At 43.4% G+C, this 24,882-nt stretch overlaps 1 protein-coding gene across 1 annotated transcript in view; it reads left to right on the top strand.

Annotated features, from left to right (window-relative positions):
- Positions 1 to 24,671, top strand: part of mybpc2a (myosin binding protein Ca) — a 45,358-nt gene extending 20,687 nt beyond the window's left edge. Inside the window, 27 exon segments of the mRNA XM_042709170.1 lie at positions 1,240 to 1,323; positions 2,293 to 2,441; positions 3,384 to 3,501; positions 3,665 to 3,716; positions 7,814 to 7,870; positions 8,657 to 8,826; positions 9,410 to 9,542; positions 9,686 to 9,810; positions 10,099 to 10,204; positions 10,435 to 10,552; positions 10,554 to 10,623; positions 12,517 to 12,667; positions 14,096 to 14,202; positions 14,312 to 14,341; positions 14,439 to 14,581; positions 14,805 to 14,964; positions 15,286 to 15,390; positions 15,945 to 16,133; positions 16,447 to 16,581; positions 17,121 to 17,288; positions 17,576 to 17,664; positions 17,852 to 18,047; positions 19,576 to 19,715; positions 19,919 to 20,078; positions 20,885 to 21,021; positions 24,123 to 24,309; positions 24,422 to 24,671. Of these exon segments, the coding sequence (XP_042565104.1) occupies positions 1,240 to 1,323; positions 2,293 to 2,441; positions 3,384 to 3,501; positions 3,665 to 3,716; positions 7,814 to 7,870; positions 8,657 to 8,826; positions 9,410 to 9,542; positions 9,686 to 9,810; positions 10,099 to 10,204; positions 10,435 to 10,552; positions 10,554 to 10,623; positions 12,517 to 12,667; positions 14,096 to 14,202; positions 14,312 to 14,341; positions 14,439 to 14,581; positions 14,805 to 14,964; positions 15,286 to 15,390; positions 15,945 to 16,133; positions 16,447 to 16,581; positions 17,121 to 17,288; positions 17,576 to 17,664; positions 17,852 to 18,047; positions 19,576 to 19,715; positions 19,919 to 20,078; positions 20,885 to 21,021; positions 24,123 to 24,309; positions 24,422 to 24,453 (3,311 nt within the window). The 3' untranslated portion in view covers positions 24,454 to 24,671.
- The last annotated feature ends 211 nt before the right edge of the window (positions 24,672 to 24,882 follow it).

Raw genomic sequence — 24,882 nt, 5'->3', positions numbered from 1 at the left:
GGGATGTTTCCTAATTATCTAAGGGTTCCTCGTCAGCCTGGCTGAGTTTTAGTAACTTGTCATCACTCTTTCTCTCTTTCCCTGGTTGCAGAATTACCCGAAGATGGTAAGACAAATGCATGCGGTAACAAAGGATGTATTTGCCTAGGACAAATACATGGAGTAATACCAATCGCTTTATTAACTAGAAATAATAAACAATCAGGATCTCTATTATGTCATATAGTAACATCTAAGAGCAAATATAACAAATAAAGATTATCTCTAAGATTTATCATTTGGTTTAAATTAAACTAACTGAATAAATAATTCACTCACAAGTGCAATTTCGTATCCTCAACTCTGGAGGTACTTGAACCTTCTGGTTCATGCCAAAGTCTCCACAGAAGAGAAGCGTTGACTCACTCTGTTCCCGCTATTGATGCCTGACCTATAAAAGAGGGGAGGATGCAGCCGAGGCTGTGGTGACTGCAGGGCTAGATTGGGCGGTGACGTGGGGAACTCTCCCCAGAAATCTAGAGCAGGTTAAAATGTCAGCGGTGCCTACGCAAAGCTCTCCAGTGATGTCAGTGTTGTTTTTTCAGAGTTGGGAGGGGGTGGCGTTTAAGCTCTGGTTGGAGCTCTGCTTTTGGAAAGCTTGGGCGAGATACACGTGTAGTTATCCCACTGTCTTAGGTGGGGATTGGGTGTATCTTAGTGGTAGCTTTGACTATGAAAGTCAGTTTGTGTAGGATCATCTGCTGAGCTTAAAATGCACACACATACACACAAACACACACGCACGCGCGCGCACACACACACACACACACACACACACACACACACACACACACACACACACACACACACACACACACACACACACACACACACACACACACACACACACACACACACACACACACACACACACACACACACACACACACACACACACACACAGGCATCATTTTATGAGGGTGCTTATTAGTCCGAAAGATAGAGCCTTTTGAGAGGTCGCTCTCTCACTACAGCTTTAAAACTGATAGCCTTTTAACCCAGCTGTGGTCTAAATGGCCGCCGAGAAAGAGAAATGTCCAGAAAAGCCCCGATAACACGCTTTAATAGGCTTTCCATTCCATTTCGTCCTCTCGCCGCTTCCTGTTTGTCCTGTCCGTGTTTATTATCAGCCCACTGGCTGATCTAATGGTCACTTGACCTGCAGTCTCACCTCTTTCTTTCTCGTTTGCACGTTCTCAGAAGTGATTCCAGGGGAGGAACGTCAGATGTCCGAGGTCACAGGCCTCTTTGTGCAGAGGCCGGAGAGTGCCACGGCAATTAAAGGTAAAACCCTGCCGTGCTTCTTTTTTTTTCATCCATTGTGATAATTGGTCCTGTTAGCTGGTTGGAATCCCTCAGAGGCTGACCTTAGGCTGACCTTAGGCTCTAGGTCTTGAGGGAATACTCCGGTGATTTCACACTTACCTTTCACACTTTACCCTGAAGTAATTAATAGTCAATACATGGTTTGGTGTACAAATGTGTTTGGTCTTTACAGTGTTTTTGTAATGTTAAATGGCAAACAATCATTAGAAGTCATGACCTCACTTACTTGCCTCAGAGCTTTGTTCTAGTAATACAATTTCTACAAAAGTTAGTTTAATAAATTAGTTTAATTATACATACTATAGAATAAGTATGTATAAAACTATGAATATACAGTTACGTAATGTTCTGACCCACTGCAACCTTCTGCAAAATTCCAACTTTAGTGTCTGATGGTACAAAACTACTCCGTGCAGTGCAGAATTTTAGAATTGGTTCACCACAATGCTTAATGACCTCATCTTTTCAGCTGAGCAAATGCTACATTAACTATGTTTCCAAAAACAGAAAAACAGACAAATTACTGGAATTTTGAATACCAAACTTGTATTGGATGATTGCCTGCATTTGAGACAAATCCAATATTAGTCTAAGTTTGTTTATTTATTTCTCCCCAATTTTCTTTTAAAGCAAATCTGCAACCAATATTATTACATATCAATCAACTTGGCAAAGTACAATGCATCAAATATATCTGCCCTGATATATGCACCAGAGACCGCAACAGAAAATCCCAAACATGCCACAGTAAAACACACTGAAATAACTTATTGTGGACGCATACTGGAGTCACCTACACTAAAAGCAGACTACACTTTCTCATCCTGGTTGCACAGACTCATATCAAACCATAAATCAATAACCTTTGCTGACTGTGCTGATTGACTGATAGTGGTTGGGTATGGATGATTGACTTACTAATGACAGGGAAGGACATCACCTTCGTGGCCAAGGTGGACTCCTCCAAAATGCTGAGGAAGCCCGCCATTAAGTGGGTGAAAGGAAAGTGGATGGACCTGGGCAGCAAGGCAGGCAAACACCTGCAGTTTAAGGAGACGTATGACCGGAATAGCAAGGTGGGTACCTGTTTTTGTAATTGGGTGGTGGGAAATTAGCTCTTAGCTCTGTCAAGGTCACTCTTTCCTTTCTTTTTTCTTTCCTTTCCTTATGAATCTAATCTTGTTGTTGTTAGACAAAAATACTCCTGGAACATTGTGGACTTTATAATGGCAATGATCTAAGTGAAACACATTTTCGGGGCCTTTGATGGCAAAACATTTTTTTTACAAGGCGCCTGGACGGGAATTCTGTGCAGCCTTTCTACATTTTTGCCATCCGGTAATGTGATCTGTTTTTTTGCTGACAAGAACCAGTCGCTCATGTTCAACACGCAAGAGTCATTCAAAAAGAGCCATTTCTTTGGAACCAATCCACGGGTACAATGCACTAAACTGTATATTGCAGGTGGTTCTGCATACTGTATGTGTCTTTCAGCACCTTCCTGTGAAGTTTGTGAGCATGAAGACATTAGTTGTCAGGCAGACTAAAATTGAAGAGACCATTGCTAGGACAGCCAGTTAACTAGTTAGTGAGCTTGTCACAAGAATACTAATGTGTGAACAAATGTAATTATGTGTTTGATCATGTAACAATGGACGGAGGGTAGAACATTTGTTTTTCTGTCACCTTAGCCAGGCATTTAGCCTGGATACTCTCAGCCTATCACCTTAGCCAGGCCAGACATTTAGCTGCATCCACACCTAGAGTACAAGCTAGACTATGCTTCATGTCCCTAGGCCTGCAACAGTGCCCCCTCTTGGTCAGGATGACCCAAACAATTAAAAAAGAGTGTTTACAAGTGTATGAGAGACATGCAATAGCCAGCAGGCATTCTTAACCAAGGCTAAGGATGACTGAATTATGCAGTGTTTCATGTCTTTCACGTTAATGAAAAAATATCACGTATCCACACACCACCACTACCCACCATCCTCCTTCTCGCTGTCTTTCTATCTCAGATCTACACGTACGAGATGAGCATCATAAAGATTGTAGACGCAGACGCAGGCGGGTACAGATGTGAGGTCACCGCCAAAGACAAGTGTGACAGCTGTTCGTTTGAAATCACAGTGGAAGGTCAGTGCGCACGTCACGTCACGGCACAGCACTCAGTCAGCAAGTTTTGCTCTGTGTGCCATCATATCTGTCCGTCAGTTGGCCATCACACTGAACAGATTGTCTCATGTCTTGAGTGACGGAGTGTCTTATTTCACTTATTTTTTTTATCATCCTGATACAGTCGTGGAAGAGGCACAGCAGCAAGCCAACATTCTGGAGTCCTTTAAACGCTCGTAAGTCTGTTTGAGTGTGTGTGTGTAGGTGTGTGTGTGTGTGTGTGTGTGTGTGTGTGTGTGTGTGTGTGTAGGTGTGTGTAGGTGTGTGTAGGTGTGTGTGTGTGTGTGTGTGTGTGTGTGTGTGTGTGTGTATGTGTGTTCTGGTGTATAACTGAAGGTCTAGGTGTGTGTATGTGTGTTCTGGTGTATAACTGAACGTCTAGACACAACTTGGTCTAGACACAAGCACTCCCTTTATTCATATTTCTGTGACTGGTTGAGTGTATTTGGATATGTTTCATGAAAAAAATGCATAGATGTTGTTTTACTCTAGAGAATACCTCTTCGACTTGAAATGTCTTCATCCTCTTCTTATCCTGTCTCTCTTCACCGGTCATCTGTCTCTCCAAGTCTCTGTCTTTCTCCTTGTCTGTGACTAGAGAGCATGGCGGAGCACTGTTTGTATTGTACGATCTAACTAAAGATCAGATGTATTTGTTTAACCACTAAACTGTAAGTGTGTAAATGTCAGATTTTGGGTGTCTGTTTTGTTCTCTGTTTTAACACCCTCTCCTCCCTTTGCTCAGGAAGCCGAAGAATGAGGGGTAAGATAAGAGACACAGCCTATGTCCACATATACAGCTGTGTCGTGTCATGTGTGTTGTAGTATGTGTGTGGGACGGGGTGTCATATGTGACCTCTGACCTAAATCAATGAACAGAGACAAGAGTGAGGGAGAGAATGGAGTATGAAGGTGGACTGATGGGCATCTGTCTGATGCGGAGATCTCTTGATCTGGCCTTCCATTCTCAATATGTGTTTCTTTGTGTTGTTTTGGAAAATCTGGAAATCTGATGGCCCTTCAGTTCAGTAACTGGACATAAAGAGGGAAAAAAGAGAAGAGTGAGAGAGAGAATGTTTTATGAAGGCTTTGCCTTATGGGTATCTGTGTGGAGATCTCATGACCTGACTTTTGATTGTTCATAAACATTCTCTGTAGCCTGTATTTGGAATCTGGATAGTCCAGATTTTCATATCTCTTTTTGTCGTCTCTGGTTTATAAAAAAAAAATGACTCTCATGATGTCGTAATCAAAATGTCCTACACCATCTCAGATGAGTATGGATAACCACTCAATACTGTATGCATATGATTAAGATAAAGATTCAATCCTGAAAGTCACATGGAATATGCACATACAGCCTAGACTACATCATCCAAAAACCTTGTTATAAAGGCCGTGCATATTGTAGTACATACACACACACACACACACACACACACACACACACACACACACAATATATATATATATATATATGTGATTGTTCATACTGTAAATGTGAACACAACTGAAGTCAAATAATTACAAGTAATTACCTCATTCAATGGCATATTCATTTCAACATGGAAATGGCCTTAAGGACATGATTCCCTTACGCAACATGTCACTTGTGTCCGTTTCTATGCCTGGTGTGTGGAGGCACCTTGTGTAACCTTGACGACCAACCCTCGGACCCCACTTCACTTTCTGTATCTTGAATGAAATGAAACAGAGTCTGCTCATGGATGCTGCCGTGTGTGTCCTGTCCTGATGTCCAATTAGGATGTTTATCGTCTGGACACAGCCCTTCCTTTATTCAAACTTTCTCGCGACTGGTGGAGAGAGTTAATATTGGCGTTGGGCTGTTTTGTGTCTATTTGTCATGAGAAATGCATGTAGGGTTAATTGGGACGCAATTTATGCATGTTTCGTCAAACATTTCGCTGTGCCTGTGTCTCCGTAGCAGTGTTTCCCAGTAGAGTGCCTCTTTGACTTCCATTGATCTGGGTCTCCCTCTGGCCCCTCCTGTCTCTCTGCCCCTCCTGTCTCTCTGCCTGGCCCCTCCTGTCTCTTTGACTTTCAGTCTTCCCCTTTGCCTCTGTCAGGTACCTCTGACAGGGTGCGAGTTGGCATGAGTGAATATTGTGTGTTTTAGTGAGTGGCGTTAGTGTTGCAGTTCACGGTAAATATACAATGCATTTATATTTGGTCTACTGTTACTAGTCTACTATCTAATATATGGTAATGTCATATTTGTGGGTTTTGTCTGGTGTCTGTTTTAAATGCCATCTCCTCCCTTTGCTCAGGAAGCCCAAGAAAGAGGGGTAAGATAAGAGAGACACAGCCTATGTCCACATATCTACATATACAGCTGTGTCATACCATGTGTGGAATAGTACACGCAGTAGGCCGTGTGGAATTAGAACCCCTGAGTTAAATCAGTGGGCAGAGAAATGAGGAGAGGAGCGAAGGAGGGAATGGTGTATGAAGGTGGACCGATGTGGCATCTGATGTGGAGATCTCATGATCCGACCTTCCATTCGCACGATTTCTCTGTAGAAGGGGTGATGTAGATCTGGAGCCCCCTCGCTCAATGAGTGGACAAAGATGAAAAAACAACAACCGCGTGAACAAGAGTTTGGTTTAGGAAGGTTGTCTGATTGGGCATTTAATGTACAGGGCTGGGCTGGTATGTGTAAAGCCTTTCAGACCCACCAGGGACCAAGACAGTTAGATGGGTTGAGAATGGCTTGAGAAGAAGTCTCCAAACTTGCATATCTTATGCATACCCAATATCCATAGTGCAAGCCAACAAATGTGCAAAAGAAAACAGACTATGCGAAATCTAATCTTCCACGGAAATATTCAGTGAATCTGTACATTAACTGAGTATTTGCAAAACTCAGTAAAGAAAAAAAAAACACTGTTGTTTAAAGCTGAATTGCTTTGAAATAGCCTATTAATATAATAGATCAAATGTCGTCCAACAAGGCTTGCATTTTCACAGTTTCCAGGAAGGGCGAAGTTTGCGGGCATTCTCATTACAGACATTATTATTTCCATGTGATGCTAAAGACGCTTATAATTAGATCTGTGATAAAAGCCTCTCCACCTCTGCATGACCCCCTCATAGACAAACATGAGCTTTTCCAATAAAAAAAAAAACCATATCAACCACTGCAAAGCCCTTTTCCCTTTTTTGTTAAAAATGAAATTAGTATGATTACAGAACCATTATAGGACACCGTCTATAAAAAATGAATGAATTTAGTAAATATTCCCCGTGCTTATTGTTGGGCTATAGTATACGAGATACATTTATGAATTCTAATCATTCTTACCAGTTCCCAGGAACATGTCATTCTGAGTAGCTTCATACCAGCCCACATCTGTGTTTGTGTTCCTGATCCCTGGATTCCCTTAGGTGATGAAGTAGTGGCTTTTATATTGAAAGCATTAAACACATTTTACAACAGTGTTTGTTAGGCTATGAAACTATATGATAGATAATTCTGCGCATTACATCAGTCGCACCAAGACCAAGACACTCATTCGACGTGCATTTGCTGAACATTAAACACAACCTGAGAAAAAAACTCCATGATTGACTACTTCATGAGAACATTTTGATTTAAATAGGCTAGCAATCAAAATGAAAGTTTTGATAAAAACCACAGTCTCTTGGATCCATATATATCCAATAGCCATTTCTGTGTGTTCCATTCTTATGTTCCATGCCCCTGTGTCCATATCCCTTGATCTACCACTTACCTTGAGTGTGCTGATATCACTGTAATAAGTGTTTCTCCCACTGTCCATGCATATATGTGTGTTAGCCTTGCCTGCATGTGTACCTTTGTCTTCAAGAGCTGCTGTGTCTGTGTCTGTGTGTGGTTGTGAGTTCAGCATATAGTCATATACTGTGTTTGCTAAAGTGTGAACACAGAATGTGTGAAGTATGTTTGATTAGCACTGGTAAGTAGCTGCTTGTCCTTACCTCTGGATAAGCAATGAAAAAGAAAATCTCCAGAAATGGGTAAGCTTTGGGAAATATCAAAGTGATGACGAGCCTAATGTTGAGAATCAAATGGTTTGAAATCAGTGGCTAGTAGATATGTCTATTTGTTCCTCTTCTTTGTGGCACGTTGTCATCACATGGAGGCACAGTAACCTTGGCTTCAATAGAGAATGACACAGGTAAGATACTGTTTCATGGTTGAGCAATACTAACCTTCTTTTGGTTTCTCTCCTACTCTCCCCCCTCTTCTCTCACTTGCACATGCGCGCACAGCGGAGACGCAGGTGAAGACGCAGGCGATCTGGACTTCAGTGGTTTGCTTAAGAAAAGGTCAGTGAGTCAGTGAGGTTCTTTGTGACACCAATTGTACACAGTATTACAATATAACAACAACACACCTCTGCATAACGGTCCCCTATTACTGAACACTTAAACATGTCTTTGTCAGAAATCACATGGGATGTGCTGGAAGAATAATTTGCCTGCAAATGTGTTGCTAATTATAGTAGCCCCCTTAAGCGAAAGGTCAGTGTCTAGCAAAAGTGTTCAAGTTCAGGAATTTTCAGAGGATCACTTCATATTAAATCCTTGGCGGTGGTATTATGTGTGATGCCTTTAATCAGACAGGATAGTGAAGGTTTGACAGGAAATGAGCTGGAGACAGATTGGGAGTGGGATCAGAAAATGGCCGCGGGTCGGATTCGAACCCAGGTCCCCGTCGGCGTTCAAGCCCGTTCATACTGAAGGAATCAGAATGTAATGTTCAGAGTTAATAATGATATACCATAGTCAATAATTCAATGCATTTTATACCTACTTGTAATTGTTGCTTTTATTTGGACTTGTAATGTAATGTAATACTTCTGGTGTGTATTCTGCTAAGAGGACCTGTCACTAGGGGGGATGTGAATGATTGCGCCACAGCTCTCCCGAAGTATGAGCTTTTGAGGAACTCTTAACCGACATATGTCAGATGATATATACGCTTCAAACTCACCAGAATGCATTTTTTTTTTTTAAATGCTGTTGAGCAACTCACCATAATGAATATTTACATGTATTCTCTTAAACTGATCTCTCTATCTTTCTCTGCCTCTCACTCACTGACTCTCTCAGAGAGGTGAAAGTGGCGGAGAAGGAGGAGGTGGACGTGTGGGCGATCTTGACCAAAGCCGATCCCTGTGACTATGAGAAGATTGCCTTTGAGTATGGCATCACTGACCTCAGGGGCATGCTCAAGAGGCTGAAGAAGATGAGGAAGCCCGTGGAGCCCAAGAAGAGCGACGGTGAGCGATAACTCTCCCAACTCAATCCCTGTCTAAGATATAGTTAATACAGCGATTACCTATAGCTCCATTTTCTAATGTTACTCTACACTATGAGGTATTATGGTTATGAAGAGTATTCAGGAAAGCAAAGGATTCAAGGGGCAGCAGTGCTTTTCTAAGTATTATCTTAGCTCTATTGAGTATTAGATCAAAAAGATTATATTTAGTGTTTCAGTCAAGTGTTGCCAAACTACTCACCAGAATACTTCAATACATAGTATTGGGATTGTGCAAGTTAGATGTCCGCTACGTAACTGATGCAAATAAAATCCAAATAAGCTTTGTTAACATTCACATGTTAAAACTAATTCAAACTAAACTATTCCACCTAGCACAGGAACAAGTTATTTAGCAATTCTTGATCCTGCATTTTGATAGTGATGTCCGTTGGTGGTAACAGTTAGGTTGCTAGATAGCCAACTTATCAAAAATGTTACAGCGAACAATCAATATACACCAAACACGCCAAACATTTTCCAACTGTGTAGTCCACACAAAAGCCACCTAGTAGATTATACACACATGGTTTGTTTTTTCCCAGCATTCGTGAAGAAACTGGACGACGCCTACTCAGTGATGAAGGGCAAGAGGATTCAGCTTGTTGTCGAGGTGGCTAACCCCAACGCTCAAGCGAAATGGCTGAAGAATGGAGTAGAGATCAAACCCTCGGCCAAGTATGACCTTGTGTGTGTTTGTGGCTGACATTTTGTGTGAGTATGTGCCTGAGTGTATGTACTCATCTGAGGTTTTGTGTGCATGTGTGTGTGTGTGTGTGTGTGTGTGTGTGTGTACTGCCTCTTTTCTATCACTTTCTCAGGTATGTGTTTGAGACTGTAGGGTCTCTGAGAAAGCTGACCATCAACAAATGTAACCTCTCGGATGACGCTGCCTATGAGTGCGTTGTGGACGATGAAAAGTCTTTCACTGAAGTCTTTGTGAAGGGTACTGGCAACACATTCTACGTCATTGTTTTTCTATCCTCATTCCCTTCACTTTAATCACAAATATTGTCATGAACCACAACATCACCACCATTGTCATGACAATCATCACCTAGACGACTGTAATCACCCTTATTCATTTCATTGCTGGCTTTCATTACTGTGGACATAATCATTACAGTCAAAGTGATCCTTCACACCATCCTTCCAAGCCGTGTGCTTGGAAGCACAATGTGCTTTCTGTGAGATGGATGATGCACATATCTACGTGTCCATATGTTTTTTCCAGAACCTCCGGTCCTGATCACAAAGGCACTGGATGACATGCACGTGGTGGTTGGAGACAAGGTGGAGTTTGAGTGTGAGGTTTCTGACGAGGGAGCCAATGTCATATGGTGAGTCAAAACGAGCCCAAAAATACCTAAAGCTAGAAGTCAACATAATGGACAAATATCTCTTTTGACCTTTCTGTCTGGCATGCCACAATACCTTGTTCTACGCCTGTATGTCTGTCCATGTCGTCCCTCATTCTGTTTCTGAGTTCCGCAGTCCCTCTCTAATCCATCCCCGCGTCAGATTTCTCCTCACTACACCGCCTCTCTTCCCTTCTGCCTGTTTGTATTAGGATGAAGGATGGGATCGAGATCACCCGCGACCTCACAAGGTACCGCATGAAGAAAGATGGCAAGAAGCACATGCTCGTCATCGGCGAGGCCACTAAAGACGACATCGGAGGATTCACCTGTGTTCACTAATGGGGGACACTCTGAGGCAGAGTTGGACGTGGAAGGTAGAGTGGTTACCCTGTGGGATGGTGTTTCAGGTCCACATCGCTAATATGTTATATGTGCAAGATTCTTTTGCGGCCCAGGTCTTAGATATTATATGTATTGGAGATGTACTGTCAACTTGGGATTCAGCAAGTATTAAGCTTATCTCCCCTTTCCCTTTTTTTTACCCTTTAATTGATCATTTTCAGTGTTGGGAGTAACAAGTTAGTAGAAGTTCAAAATCCTTAATGTCACGCATTGTATTAGAAAAGTAACCCATTCCTGTTCCTACCTAACCGTTTTTAAGGTCATAGTACGGACTTTTCAACTCAATTTCTGTACGCTGATCCTATAACATATTATTGATTACCACACACAATAATGTTGTTCTGTTCGTGCGTGACACAGTCTTAGAAGGCAAACCAATGCCAAGAGTAAGAGGAGATGGAAAGGTCTGTGAAAAGAAGAAGAACATGGAGTTTACAATAGTTTATTTGATTTAGTATTTCAACAAATTGGCAAGACTGTAATTAAATAATAACCACAGCAACAATGATAATAGTAATACTAATGGGTACACCTTGAAGAAAGTGACACCAAATTACACTGTACTGCTTAATTAAAAAATTCATAAAAGTGTTCAGAAAAAAGTTAACATTCACATCTTTGTGATACATTCTATTATAATTAAGCTATATACGTATGTCCTGTTCTTTCATACATGCAGATCAATTTGGTACAAATTATTGTCTGCAGTAATCTAAAAAATGTTACAGATGTTTCAGATGTATGGATCGAGTTGAAAATGAAATCGAGAATATCCCTTTGATCATGAACATTCTATCCGAGCTACAGTATGCTTCCACTCGAAGGGCTCTAGTTTGATGGGAATAACAGGGCAGAGATGGAGCAACTTGCCCATGCCTATTTTGTTTTTTTGTTTCACCTACTCTGACATATGCAACACTACAATTTCTTCCTGAGCATTCTTTGATGTTAAAGGCATGCCAGTAAAATGCCACTGCTGAAGCAGATATTTGAAGAAAACCAATGACAACTTATCAGTGTCCATTTCAGCTTTAGATCAAAGGCAAATGAATATCGTGGTCCCTGTATCTGAAAAGGACAAGACATAGGGTCAGCACGTGATAGATTTATCCTACTACAAATAATTCAGTTATCGCAGCAGCCTTTCAGGGTAGCGATTCCTTGAAGAAAGTGCCCATGGGCCAGATCACAAAGGTCAGGTCAGTGATCAAAAGGAAAAGGATCTTTAGTCCAATTTAATAGCATATTACAGCACACCTCGCAAAAGTCAATGCACTGTAAATACATCTGAAGCTTTGTTTAAAAAGGAATATGCCGCTCTCCTATTGGTTACGCCAGAGACCATACTTTGAGCACAGGCCAAACCTAAACCCTACTTCATGGGCTGTTTGAGTCTTGCTTACAAGGATCCTGATTACCTTTGCCATGTTACATTTACATTTAGTCATTTAGCAGACGCTTTTATCCAAAGCGACTTACATATGTGCGACTTACAATTTATACACATTTTACATTTTACACTGATGGCACACTGCACATCAGGAGCAATTAGGGGTTCAGTGTCTTGCTCAAGGACGCTTCGACAGGGAATCGAACTAGCAACCTTCTGATTACTAAACGACTTCTCTACCTCCTGTACCACTGACGCCCCCATGTTAGTTCGCAAACTAGAGCCCAAGAACTTTTTCTGACAAGGAAACATATTTTTTTCACAATAACATGTCAATGTATCATATTAGAACGGAATATGCCATACATTACTTTTTCCCCCCACAATAACCTTCCCCAACACTGGCCATCCCCACCTGCACACGTCTTCTCCTTTGTGTGCCGTGCCGTGCCTCCCCGCCTGTATTTGGCCCCTCTGTCTTTCAGATAAGGAGCTGGAGTGCTCCAGAGCATTGCCGACCTGACAGTGAAAGCAGCGGAACAGGCCGTGTTCAAATGTGAAGTGTCCGACGAAAAGGTGACTGGCAAGTGGTTAAAAGATGGTGTGGAGGTCGTACCTAATAACCGCTTCAAGATGTCACATGTGGGAAGGTACAGTGTGCTCTATTATACTGGCCCTCACAAACACTTCCGATAAAGAGTGCACAATGCTTTGTTTGTGTAATCTCGGAGAGCGGGTTACTGAGTGTGTCGTTGCCGGGGAGACAGGTCTGTGAGAGCGAGGTTGTGTAAGAGCAAGGTTGTGTGAGAGCAAGGTTGTGTGAGTTCTCTTTCATTCAAAGCACATCGACGTCACCTTATGGGATGTGCCCCCTTTCGACATGCATCCCTGAAAACCTTCTACAACCGACGCCTGAATGGCTGAGTGTGCTGTCTGTCACGCAGCACCGCCTCTGCGTATATATAACGCCATGCAGCGGCGCACACCCGTCCTCTCTCCTCATGAGTTCTTTGCTGTGCATGTCCTGATGGCTCTAGGGGCAGTGGACGTTTCTGAGTTTTGCTTTAAAGAAGTTAAAGTTTTGCTTTTTCATACGAATTTCTGGTTCTTCTGTTTGGCCTATCTCCGGCCCTGAGCACCTTTACACAGTGCGTCGTAGATCCAGAGTATTGAGATGTGGTGTGCCCTTAAGTCCCGTAACACACAGAAGGGTTTTGACCGCAGATGCCTTGCTTCATTTGCTGAGGGACCATTTACGAGGGGAGTGCAGTGAATGGTCTGTGTAAGGGAGCACAGACGCATCTTCACATCAATGGCTAGAACTGCTGACAGTGTATCTGTGCTGAAGCACTTATAATTACCACTACTAAAGAGTTCTCACGTACTAGTCAGAACGGACATTATGGCCACAGTAGCCTATATAAACCATCAGGGGGGACTGCACTCAACCCTAAATGTATTGTTTGGGTCAGAGAAGTCTGTTGTGGGCGCAGTAGCACTTACTTTCGCTTTCAGCAGTTCATTTACATTTTACATTTAGTCATTTAGCAGACGCTTTTATCCAAAGCGACTTACAAGGATGTATACACATTTTACATTTACACTGATGGCACACTGCACATCAGGAGCAAATAGGGGTTCAGTGTCTTGCTCAAGGACGCAACCTTCTGATAGCAACCGACTTCTCTACCTCCTGTACCGCTGTCGCCCCCAGTTCATCTGCCAGGCGAAGCGGTTGAATAGGTGTGGGGATCTCCTCTCCAGGGGTCATCTAAAGGCCGTAGACTGGCAGGTACACCCCCCAGGTTGTGCCACAGCTTTTGGAGCTGTTTCCAACGTTGGATTACGTATGTCACCCTGGTTCTCTGAAGGGAGAACATGAGCCATCACTGTCCACTTCAATATGCTTGAAGTTGGTGAGAGTACGAGTATTCGTGCTCAGTGACAGACAGCACACTCAGCCATTCAGTGCGTTGGAATGCATGCAGAAAAGGGGCGTATTCCATAAGGTGACCGAGGTTACATATGTACCCCAATGTTTGTTGGTTGCCTTGGTAACACAAGTATTTGGGGCGCAGGATTCACAAGCTGACGATCAATGATGTGAAGCCAGAGGACGCAGGAGATTACACGTTTGTGCCAGATGGATACGCTCTGTCACTCTCTGCTAAACTCAACTTCCTGGGTACGGTGATGGAGCATGGCTCACGACTTTAAGCAATAAAGATTACTTTTGAGTAGCTGCATCGACCGAGGCTCATACACACTCTCTTGTCTCTCTTGTTTTTTCATAGAAATCAAGATCGATTATGTTCCTCACCAGGGTGGGTAGGGTACCGACAGAACACTGGTGTGCACACCACTTGCCATCATTTGTCCAACACCAGCAATGATTTATCATTATCCAATTATTTATCACAGACCCACCCAAAATCCACCTGGACACCACTGGGAGTATGGTCAGCAAGAACACTATTATCGTTGTGGCCGGCAACAAGCTCCGCCTCGATGTGGAAATCACAGGAGATCCGGCCCCCACTGTGTGCTGGAGGAAGGGAGACACTGTAAGGGCTTTGTGGGAAGTGAAGTCATTATAAAGTCATTTTTTTTAAATATGTAAATTAAAAGCCACCAGAGCAGCAGAATGGAGAAGAGACAGTCCAGGCTGGCACATTTGCAAATTTAGGGCTGTTGGGGTGTTTGAGGTCTCCTGTTAAATCCTCCACTGATTTGAGATGAGCACTTCAGGCCGTGTTCTTATTGTAATTCTGTCTCCCCCCGGCTCAGGAGATCACCGAAGCGGAGGGCCGGGTGCGTGTGGAGACCAGGAAGAATCTGAGCAGCTTTGTCATCGAGGGGGCTGAGAGGAGCGATGAGGGGAAATACACCATCACTGTCACCAACCCTGCCGGAGAGGACCAGGCCGAACTCACAGTTAAGATTGTGGGTGAGTGACAGGTCCTGCCCTCCTCTCTCTCTGTCTTTCTGCCTCTCTCTCTCTCTCTCTCTCTCTCTCTCTCTCTCTCTCTCTGTATTTTTCTCTTTTTCTCCTCTCTCTCTGCTCCACTAAATGATGAATGTTCTTTAGCAGTCTGTCCTTAATCTCCTTTATGCATCTCATTAAAATAGTCTCGACTCTTTACTTTACTTCATCTTATTTCACAGTTTTTTTTTTTTTTGCTCATATCTGTCTGCTGAATGCCCCCCCCCCCCCCCCCCCCCTTCTCTGGTCCTCTCCGGTTTCTTTCTTTCATTCCCTTTTTTGCAGATGTGCCTGATCCCCCTCAGAATGTCAAGTGCACTGGGGTGGGAGAGGACACAGCTACAATCATCTGGGAGGCCCCTAAGTTCGACGGTGGAGCACCCATTAAAGGTATGGTCTCAATCTACGTATGTCTCGCTGTACCTTTTGTTTTACATTCAGTCTATTGATATGAGAAGAGGCCAAAGAGACAAAACTAAGCTGCTGGTCTCAAAGATTAAAGTATTGGACCACAGGTGCACAATTCATGCATAGAGTTGACTGTAGTTGCACTGTACTGTACATACAGACGGGTACTTCTGAATTGTTTTGGTGCAAAAACTAAGTCAGAATGTACATAGATGCACTGAGTCAGAGCGCAGTGTGGGCTGCACACTCTATACCATGGCAGTGATAGTCATCTGCATCTGCATGTGGGCGACAGTGGTACAGTGGTAGAGAAGTCGCTTAGTAATCAGAAGGTTGCTAGTTCGATTCCCTGTCGGAGCGTCCTTGAGCAAGACACTGAACCCCTAATTGCTCCTGATGTGCAGTGTGCCATCAGTGTAACTGTAAAATGTAAAATGTGTATACATTGTAAGTCGCACATATGTAAGTCGCTTTGGATAACAGCATCTGCTAAATGTAAATGCATCACATCGAGTTTTATGACATATCACTTCCAGGTTATTTGATGGAGAGGAAGAAGAAGGGTTCCGCAAGATGGACCAAGCTGAACTTTGACATCTTTGAGTCAACCACTTACGAGGCCAAGAAGATGATTGAGGGCACAATGTATGAGATGAGAGTTTTCGCTGTCAACGGCATTGGCATCTCACAGCCTAGTGAGACTTCGAAGCCTTTCATGCCAATAGGTAGGTGTTGGATATCCTTCCCTTTCATGCCAATAGGTAGGTGTTGGATATCCTCCTTCCCTTTCATGCCAATAGGTAGGTGTTGGATATCCTTCCCTTTCATGCCAATAGGTAGGTGTTGGATATCCCTCCCGTTGTTTCCCTCTCATTCCTCTACCCTCTCTACTCCTACATGTCATTCTCATGACCTGTAAGTTGTTGAAATAGTTATGAAAGGTCTATAAAAATTCAGGTTGGATTCAGTGGAACTGTTGCAGAATAAATGTGTCAGTGAGCTCATGGGCTCGCCTTTGCTTTTGTTGACCCCCTTAAGCCCCAACAAGTGAGCCCACTCGTCTCGTGGTGGATGATGTCACAGACTCCACCTGTGCCCTGAAGTGGCGTCCGCCTGAGCGACTCGGGGCCGGAGGCATCGATGGCTATATCATCGAATGGTGCAAGGAGGGAGGTAAGCCTCTGAAACATTACAGACATGATCAGTAGATCTTAAGTGGACTACAAATGCCTCCAGGTCAGTACTGACTGAGTAGTATGGATGTGCTGGTGATACAAAGTCAGAGTATGCTTTTGAGACTCGTAGCCATATTCGCGTCGGTATCTCATGTCTGTATTCGAGTGTGGTTAGGGCTGCATATTTCTATCTGAACCTGACCCGAGCCAGAGAGAGTGGGAGGCGAGCCTGACACAAACCCAACAAGCGTTCTGTATTTGATGTCTGAGCCCGGGCCTGGAGGCTTAAAAAATTTAGGCTTAAGCTCAACTAAAACGAGGAACAATTTAAGGTAGCCTATCCTAATTAGTCCACAGTTCAAAAATGAAATGTTCACTAATGCAATTGGCATTATGTGACCGAGCCCAAATATAATTTCAAAAATGTCAGCCGTACCAACGGGTCCCAGCGGGCCCTGTCTGCCTTGGGACGGGTAACCATCCTCTAATCTGTGCCTCCTGTATGTACCTCATGTCACCTGTGGTTCTTCTTCGCAGGAACTGAGTGGGTGCAGGCCACTGAGCAGCCGGTGGAGAAGAACAATTACCGGGTCAGGAATCTTCCTGTGGGCGAGAAGCTCCTATTTAGGGTGTTTGCAGTGAACATTGCTGGACGCAGTCCTCCAGCAACCATGCAGCAAGCTGTTACCATCCGGGAGATCATGGGTGAGCGGAAAATTCTACAAACAAACAAATAAACACGCACACACACACACACACACACACACACACACACACACACACACACACACACACACACACACACACACACAAACTCTCTTGCTGTCTCTCTCTCTTACACACACAAACCGAAACAACCACTCTGTCAGCAGCTAACTCTCAAATGGCTTGTAGACTAAACTGTCAGCCTAATTGCTTTCTGTCTGGCCACTTTTAGATATTTAAGATCACACTGGCCTCTATCTGAACACTTCTCACCTTTCTCCTTTCAGAGCAACCTAAGATCCGTCTCCCACGGCAACTCAGAACCAAATTCATCAGGAAGGTTGGCGAGAAGATCAATCTGGTCATTCCCTTCCAGGTGAGACAGCAAACTGATCTGGTCTGTAAGTCCTGTAACCTCAGTCCACACTCTTGCACTGTAAAAGGGGTACGTCCTGTAAAGAGTTGTACATGCTTCACATTTGTTGTTGTCTCAGAGAACAAGCTGAAGAGCTTATTTCTTCCAGAGTTGATATCTTGACTCCCCAACCCCCCTCTTTGAACAGGGAAAACCCCGGCCCAGCGTGACTTGGACCAAAGATGGCGAGCCCCTGGACACTAAGACAGTTAACGTGCGCACAAGCGAAGTGGACACCATCCTGTTCATCCGCTCGGCTGAGCGGGAGCACTCCGGGAAGTACACGCTGACCGTGCAGATCGAGAACATGGAGGACAAAGGCACCGTGGAGATCCAGATCGTGGGTCAGTGCTGACCACCATTTTTGAACCAATATGTTGACCAAAGGCCAATTCAAACTGCCCAATCAAACACCAACAAATATCAACAATGAACAGCTGAAAAAGCTAAACAAAGTAGATACCACAGATAGCTTTTGCTGTCATCCACTTATGTAGTACCAGCTCTGCCACTGCAGAGAAGAAAAAGAAAGTATAAGACTGCATTAATGTCTGCATAATTGTAGAGAAAGTGTCCAGTTGTTTACATTAAGCCATTCCTCTTATTCTTTTATGTGTTTCTCCTGTACTTGTGTCCTAGAAAGGAGCTTTGGTTCACATTCCGAGACAAAGTAGCCTTAACATTCACTAACCTTAACCACCAGGTAGCTACACTCAATAACCCCACTGATCTCTAAAATCCCAGTTAAATCTGCACAGTGATCCCATCTTTTTCGCCTCTCCCCCTCCCTAACCAAACACCTTGCAGCTGCCGTAATCTGGAAGTTGTAAAAGTTACCTGCATGATGGGAATGGGGAGGGGGGGGCACGTGGTGTTTAATCTTGCGGCTGCTGTGGGTCAGCGTGCCACGTGAGGGATTACCGGGTGGGGTCCCGTAGGGATTAGCGAGGGTGCGGAGTGGGATTAGGAGGCCGATTAGGGGACCCTCATGCTGAGAGGGGAGCTAATGAGGGGAGCGTAGACCCTTCAGAGGAAGCTGACTCACACACACATACACTAAATACACACACACACACACACACACACAAATACACTCACATCCACACGCAGACACTCCACTCTCTCTCTCTCTCTCTCTCTCTCTCTCACACAGACACATTCTCCCTCAAAGCGAGGGGGCTGCATTCCCCTCGGCCAGCGCAGGATTAATGCCCAACGCTCACTGTCGTCAAGATCCAGCCTCCCCTACCCCCCACTCCTTCCCCACCAACCGCTACCTTTCTCTCTATTTCGCTCAGTCTCACTTCTTCCTCTCTCAATCTTCATGTCTCTTTCAGGGTCGGTCACTATTGTTCTTCATCTCCCTTCCATGTTTCTCCTTCTTCTCTTTCCCTTGCCTGTTATTCTCACTCCCTGTCACCCCCTCGCTTCTCTTTGCTCTTTTTATTGCTTTTCTCTGTGTCTATTAACCCCTTTTGTTTTGCAAATTTGCATTTTACACATTCACATGTGTCCTCAAACTATTTCATGCTGATCTTAAAGTCGGTTAACCACTGTAATACACTTTCTCTCTCTTTTTTTCTTCCCCCTTCATTCATGATTCACCAAGCATCAGCCCTTCATTCTCCTGGTCTTTTCACCTTGTTTAGACATGACATGAATTGTCAGTATGTGTTCCCATCTCTCTTCCCTTGCTTTTATACTTGAAACTGACCTCTCATTATTTTCTCTCTCTCTCTCTCTCTCACACACACACACACACACACACACACACACACACACACACACACACACACACACACACACACACACACACACACACACACACACACACACACACACACACACACACACACACACACACACTCACAGAGAAGCCTGGTCCTCCTGTGGAGGTGACGGTGACTGACGTGTGGGGCTTTAACGCAGCTCTGGAGTGGAAGCCACCTAAAGATACTGGCAACTGTGAGATTCTGGGATACATCATCCAGAAAGCTGACCTGAAAACCAAGGTCTGTCACCCTGGCATACACCTAACCAAGTATTTATACAGACACCACATACACAGCAAAACTGGTGTGCTACAGTATGGGCATCTAATGGTTTAAAGACCCATCTCTTCAAAGCTCATATTTGATGATTATTATTATTATTATTATTATTATTATTATTACAAAGATAACATGAACCTCTATGCCCCTCTTCTGTTTGCCAGGAGTGGTTTACAGTATATGACCACAACCGCAGGCCTCACTGCACTGTGTCTGACCTGGTCATGGGGAATGAGTACACCTTCCGTGTGCTCAGTGAGAACCTCTGCGGTCGGAGTGATGAAGCCGGCATCAGCAAGAACACGGCTGTCATATCCAAAACAGGTAGAAGACCCCTGGACTGGACTCTACACTTACTGGAAAAAACATGGCAATTTCTTAACAGCTAACGTTGTGATGATTAGCTTAACTTCTACACATGACATCCTGCACTTCCGCACTTATCCGGATTACCCAAACACTGCGGGGTACCTTCTGTACCTGCCTCTTAATGTACAAATCAGTTGTTACCAGGATGGCTATGCCATACAATGTCCATTCAATTTTGAGATACAATTTTGTAGATCTCAGAACTGAAGTCAAAGCCAAAACGAGATGCGGTGCATTATTATTGAGTATTATGAGATGGAGCAGCCAAGCAATGCCCCAATGTAGAGGTGCGGTGAAATTTGAGTGAATGGCGACTCAGTACCTTCCTCTCTCTTCCTCTTGTTCCATTGCTTATTTAACATGTCAGCATTTGAGACGAGCAAACTCACCCCTTGCCGACTTCAGTCTGAGATACTCTGCAACTGACTAGGGAGTTCGGTGCAATTGCTCTGCCTTCAAAGGCGCAAGGTAACATGTGCGAATTAGATCGACCTCAGACCTCGCGTCTCCTGTCAATGAGTTTTCTCCTGGCCTTGAGGGAAACCAATGTTTCCACCATATACATCTGATTATTGGGCCTGTTCTTTGCAGAATTAATAAGAAAACCCGGTAAGTTAATGAACTGATTAATGAATGAATGAATGAATGAAGATGTGTTAAATGTGGATATACCTACAGATGACTTTTAAGTTGAAGATAAGATGATGCATCAGCAAACGCATCATCATCATCTTCTTCCTTTCTCTCTCTTTCGCTCTCAGATCTGGAACACAATCCACCCTCCTACAAGGAGATGGACCCAAACAGTTCTCCCAAGTTTATCACACCCCTGGTGGACAGGTCTCTCATAGCAGGCTACAGTGCTGCTATCACCTGTGCTGTTCGAGGCTTTCCTAAGGTGAGTATGGGTGTGTCTATGAGAGTTTAGGTAAGGGGTGTGTGCTCTGACTTATTTATACCTACAGTATGTGTATTTGTTGGAATGGCAAAAGATGAAAGAAAATGCTTTTTGTCACTTAAATCCATCCCATCTCATTTACAGTTGAATGTAAATTCTATATAAACGTACATACATACAACTTACAACATATTCATATAAAACCTAAAGGCTTTCAAATATGCCATGTATTGCAGCAATATCTTCCTTGTCAATTTTGAGGGATATAAATTATTCAGGTGCAGCCTGGGTACACTATCATTTTGTATTTAAAATGAGCCATTTTCTCCTTATGTCAGGATTTCAAAAGAGGACCCAATCACAGGGCACACGACCACTGTAGGCTTCCACGCCGAAAAACACAAAAAGCTTCTGTAAGCTAACAGTTCAAAAAAGTATTCCTTCAAGGAGACTTAGGCAGGCAAAGTTACTTTCCAAAAACACAGACAACTCACGGAACAGGGTAGCACAACAGTTGCGACAATCCGTCAGGGAACATGAGGCAAGACAGGCTTAAACATGGCTACCACAACACAGGCACATGGCTACCACAACAAAAACACAGGACATGTCAAAACAGAAACAGATGAAACAGAGTCCAAATACTGACACCTTACCTGTCATCTAAACCTAAACAGTTTTGAGTGTGACTACAATAGCCAGGCACATAACAAAATACTCACCTCACAGGGTCAAAAGTTCAGTTCAGGTGGTTCAGACACAACCGTAGCCACTTTAAATATCTATATTTGTAAATACATCGAAATCTGTTTTGTTTGTTTGACAGGGTCTCTTTTTCCCAACACCGTGTAACCCTCTTTTGACAGTGTTCGAGAATAAAACTAAAAGAAAACTTTCCATTACATGGAGCCAAGTTCAAGGGTCCACCTAGCCTGGATACCAGACCGAACTTAGCCCCGCCCCCACACATTTTTTGGTTGGGAAGTTCGGTCTGGCATTACTCCATTGAGGAGAAATTATCTGCGGCTCGATATCGGCCGTACCAATCAAATTGTTAAGGCGGGCTTTATACGATGATGGACAGATGATCAACAGTAACGTAACCAACCACGTCACCAACACACGAGTTGAATTCGTTTTCAACAAACATGGCTGCCGCTGGAGAGCTGAAATGTATAGATTCGAGTCCATTTAGACATTGACAGTGCATTCATTTTGAAAGAGGAACAGAGAAACGCGATTAAGGCATTTGTCAATCGAAAAGATGTTTTTGCCTTCCTTCCTACGGGATCCGGTAAAAGTGTAATGTATCAGCTGGCCCTGGTCACATACTAGTTGTTCTGATTGGTTGTAGGTAACCAATTGAGCGAAGAGGCATTTTTTCTCCTGGTTCGGTTGAAACACGCCCCATAATCACAGCCCAATGGAGCAATATCAGACTCATATTCTGACTAGAATTATGAGTATGACATCGTCAGGCTAGGGTCCACCCCCACATGTCTGAGCATGTTGTTCTGCTCATGTCTGTAATTTATAGAAGATTATAGAAGCTTAAGTGCATGTAGTAAAGAATAATAGCATTCATCACCAACCATGAATACTTTTAGATGGCAATTTTGTCATTGATGTAGACATCATTTCAGAACATTTTCATAGAATTGTGTTTGATATAGTTTGCATAGATGGCTCTAAAACATCAGGGACCTAAAATAGGTTGAGAGTACAATAAAATACTGATATTGTTGAAATAGGTATACCTGACATTTTGATGAAATATATGAAACATTTCATGAATGTTTAATAGCATGAATCTTTAGCTCGGTGGTTCCCAAAGTGTGGGGCGTGGGCGTGACCCCCAGGGGGCGCACTGCAAGAGGGCTGTGGGTTGTGGATGTAATAACGGAATGAGAACCCTAACCCCCCCCCCCCCCCCCCCTCCCCGAGCCACAACGGTGGACCTGCCGTGAAACTTTTGGGAACCACTGCTTCAGCTCCTTGTGCTGAACACTTTTTTTTCTCCACCACATGGAAGCATTCTCACTTTTTTAATTCATTTGAAGTATTTCTGCTCTGCTCTGCTCTGGGAACCCCCCCCCCCCCCTAACACCCATAGTATGTCCAACTTTCCATACCAACCCACGGTGAAAAGCACTGATTACTAATGACATCCCTCTCGACATCTGCATTCAAAGGATGTGTCCATAGAACAAAACACTCACAAAGCATTCTCCTGTTTAGATCCTATTAGGTCAACCCCACAGGTGTAAGAATGAAACAAACACTCTCACATGGTCTAACCACAATGATCCCTATAGAGTAGTGACTCTATACTCTGAACAACCCCTGTGAATGATATGCTTGTAAATGCACACACATTGTGCATAGTGCAGGCTTGTATTCTGTTATAAGCACACCAAGGCAAAACCACATGGCAGTTGCACTGGGCAGATGTTGCCTCGTGCAGGATTCAAACGTGCTGTAAGTGGCCCCCATCAAACGCTTCTGCTGGAATTGATCCTGGGACCTTGGAGTGCAGCAGGGCTGCAGGCGAGAGCAGCTGCTGTTCCATTATCAGGGAAACAGCCTCTGACAACATCAGGCATCAAACTGCTCTACTGAGGAGTCGAAGGAGAAAAGCCTGACACAAATTATTATGCTCAGGCCTCTATGTACCCATGAATACCAGTGTAATATAAATGTATATATATATATATATATATACAGTATATTAATATATGTATAGGTGTGTGTATATATATACGTATATATATATACTTTTGTTTGATCTTCCTATTATGAACTGGGTTTCTAAGCCACTCATGTCTGCCTAAATCACTCCAGTACAAAATCAATTTCCTTCCCTGATGTTTGCCTAAGAAGAATGTATTCATGAGACTGTGTGTGTATAAACACATTTGCTCAGTGCACAGTGTAGGCACATAGTATGACATGTTTATAACATACCACACATATGGTTTCCATTCATAAATGATGAATGAAATGTCATGTCATCTATGTGAATGTATTCTAATGACTGCTTGTGGATACCACCTGTCTTTCTGTTTCTGGGTATGTGTGGCATGTGTGTTGATGTCCGCCAGCCTAAGATCGTGTGGATGAAGAACAAGATGATTATTGGTGATAATCCAAAGTTCATCATGCAAAATAACCAGGGTGTTCTGACCCTGAACATCCGGAAGCCTGGCAAATTTGATGGCGGGAACTACACCTGCAGAGCTATCAATGACCTGGGAGTGGACGAGGTGGAGTGCAGGCTAGAGATCCGAGGTATGGCCCCAGAAACTACAGTTCCCATAATCCCCCAGTTTTTGTGACAGTCATGCTATAGATGTATCCCATTCCTGATATATGTTTCTCCCTAACTCTTTCTGTCCTGCAGTCGTAACAGAGAAAGAAGAGGACAAGAAGTAATGAAAGGAAGAAGAAGAAGAAGAAAAAGAAATGGGCAGAAAACAACATAGCTTGTAGAATTAGAATAAAAGTCTTAAACATTTTACTTCCCACTATTATACTCTTCTCAGTATTATTCTATTCTCAGTAGCATTAGAACGTATGATCCCCAAATAGAAGGTGAAAGATGGTCATGGCCAAGACAGCTACTGGTGTTGTAAAATAAAATATTCTCCATACAAGTGCTGAGACCTGGTGAATTGCATGTTGAAGAACTCATAAAACATTATTCATATCCTCACTTCTTGTAAAATGGTGATTCCCTAGACATTTTTATGGATGTTAATAAATCTGTGATTTCAGCGTAGCCCCTGCTAGCGTTGCATGGCATTTGATGGTCTATGTTGCTACAGGAGGAGGCGCCAGGATGAACTGCTTTAAGGTTTTTCA

Source organism: Clupea harengus, chromosome 1, assembly GCF_900700415.2.
Source record: "Clupea harengus chromosome 1, Ch_v2.0.2, whole genome shotgun sequence".
NCBI classification, from domain to species: Eukaryota; Metazoa; Chordata; class Actinopteri; order Clupeiformes; family Clupeidae; genus Clupea; species Clupea harengus.
This window is presented reverse-complemented; position numbering and strand designations above follow the sequence as displayed.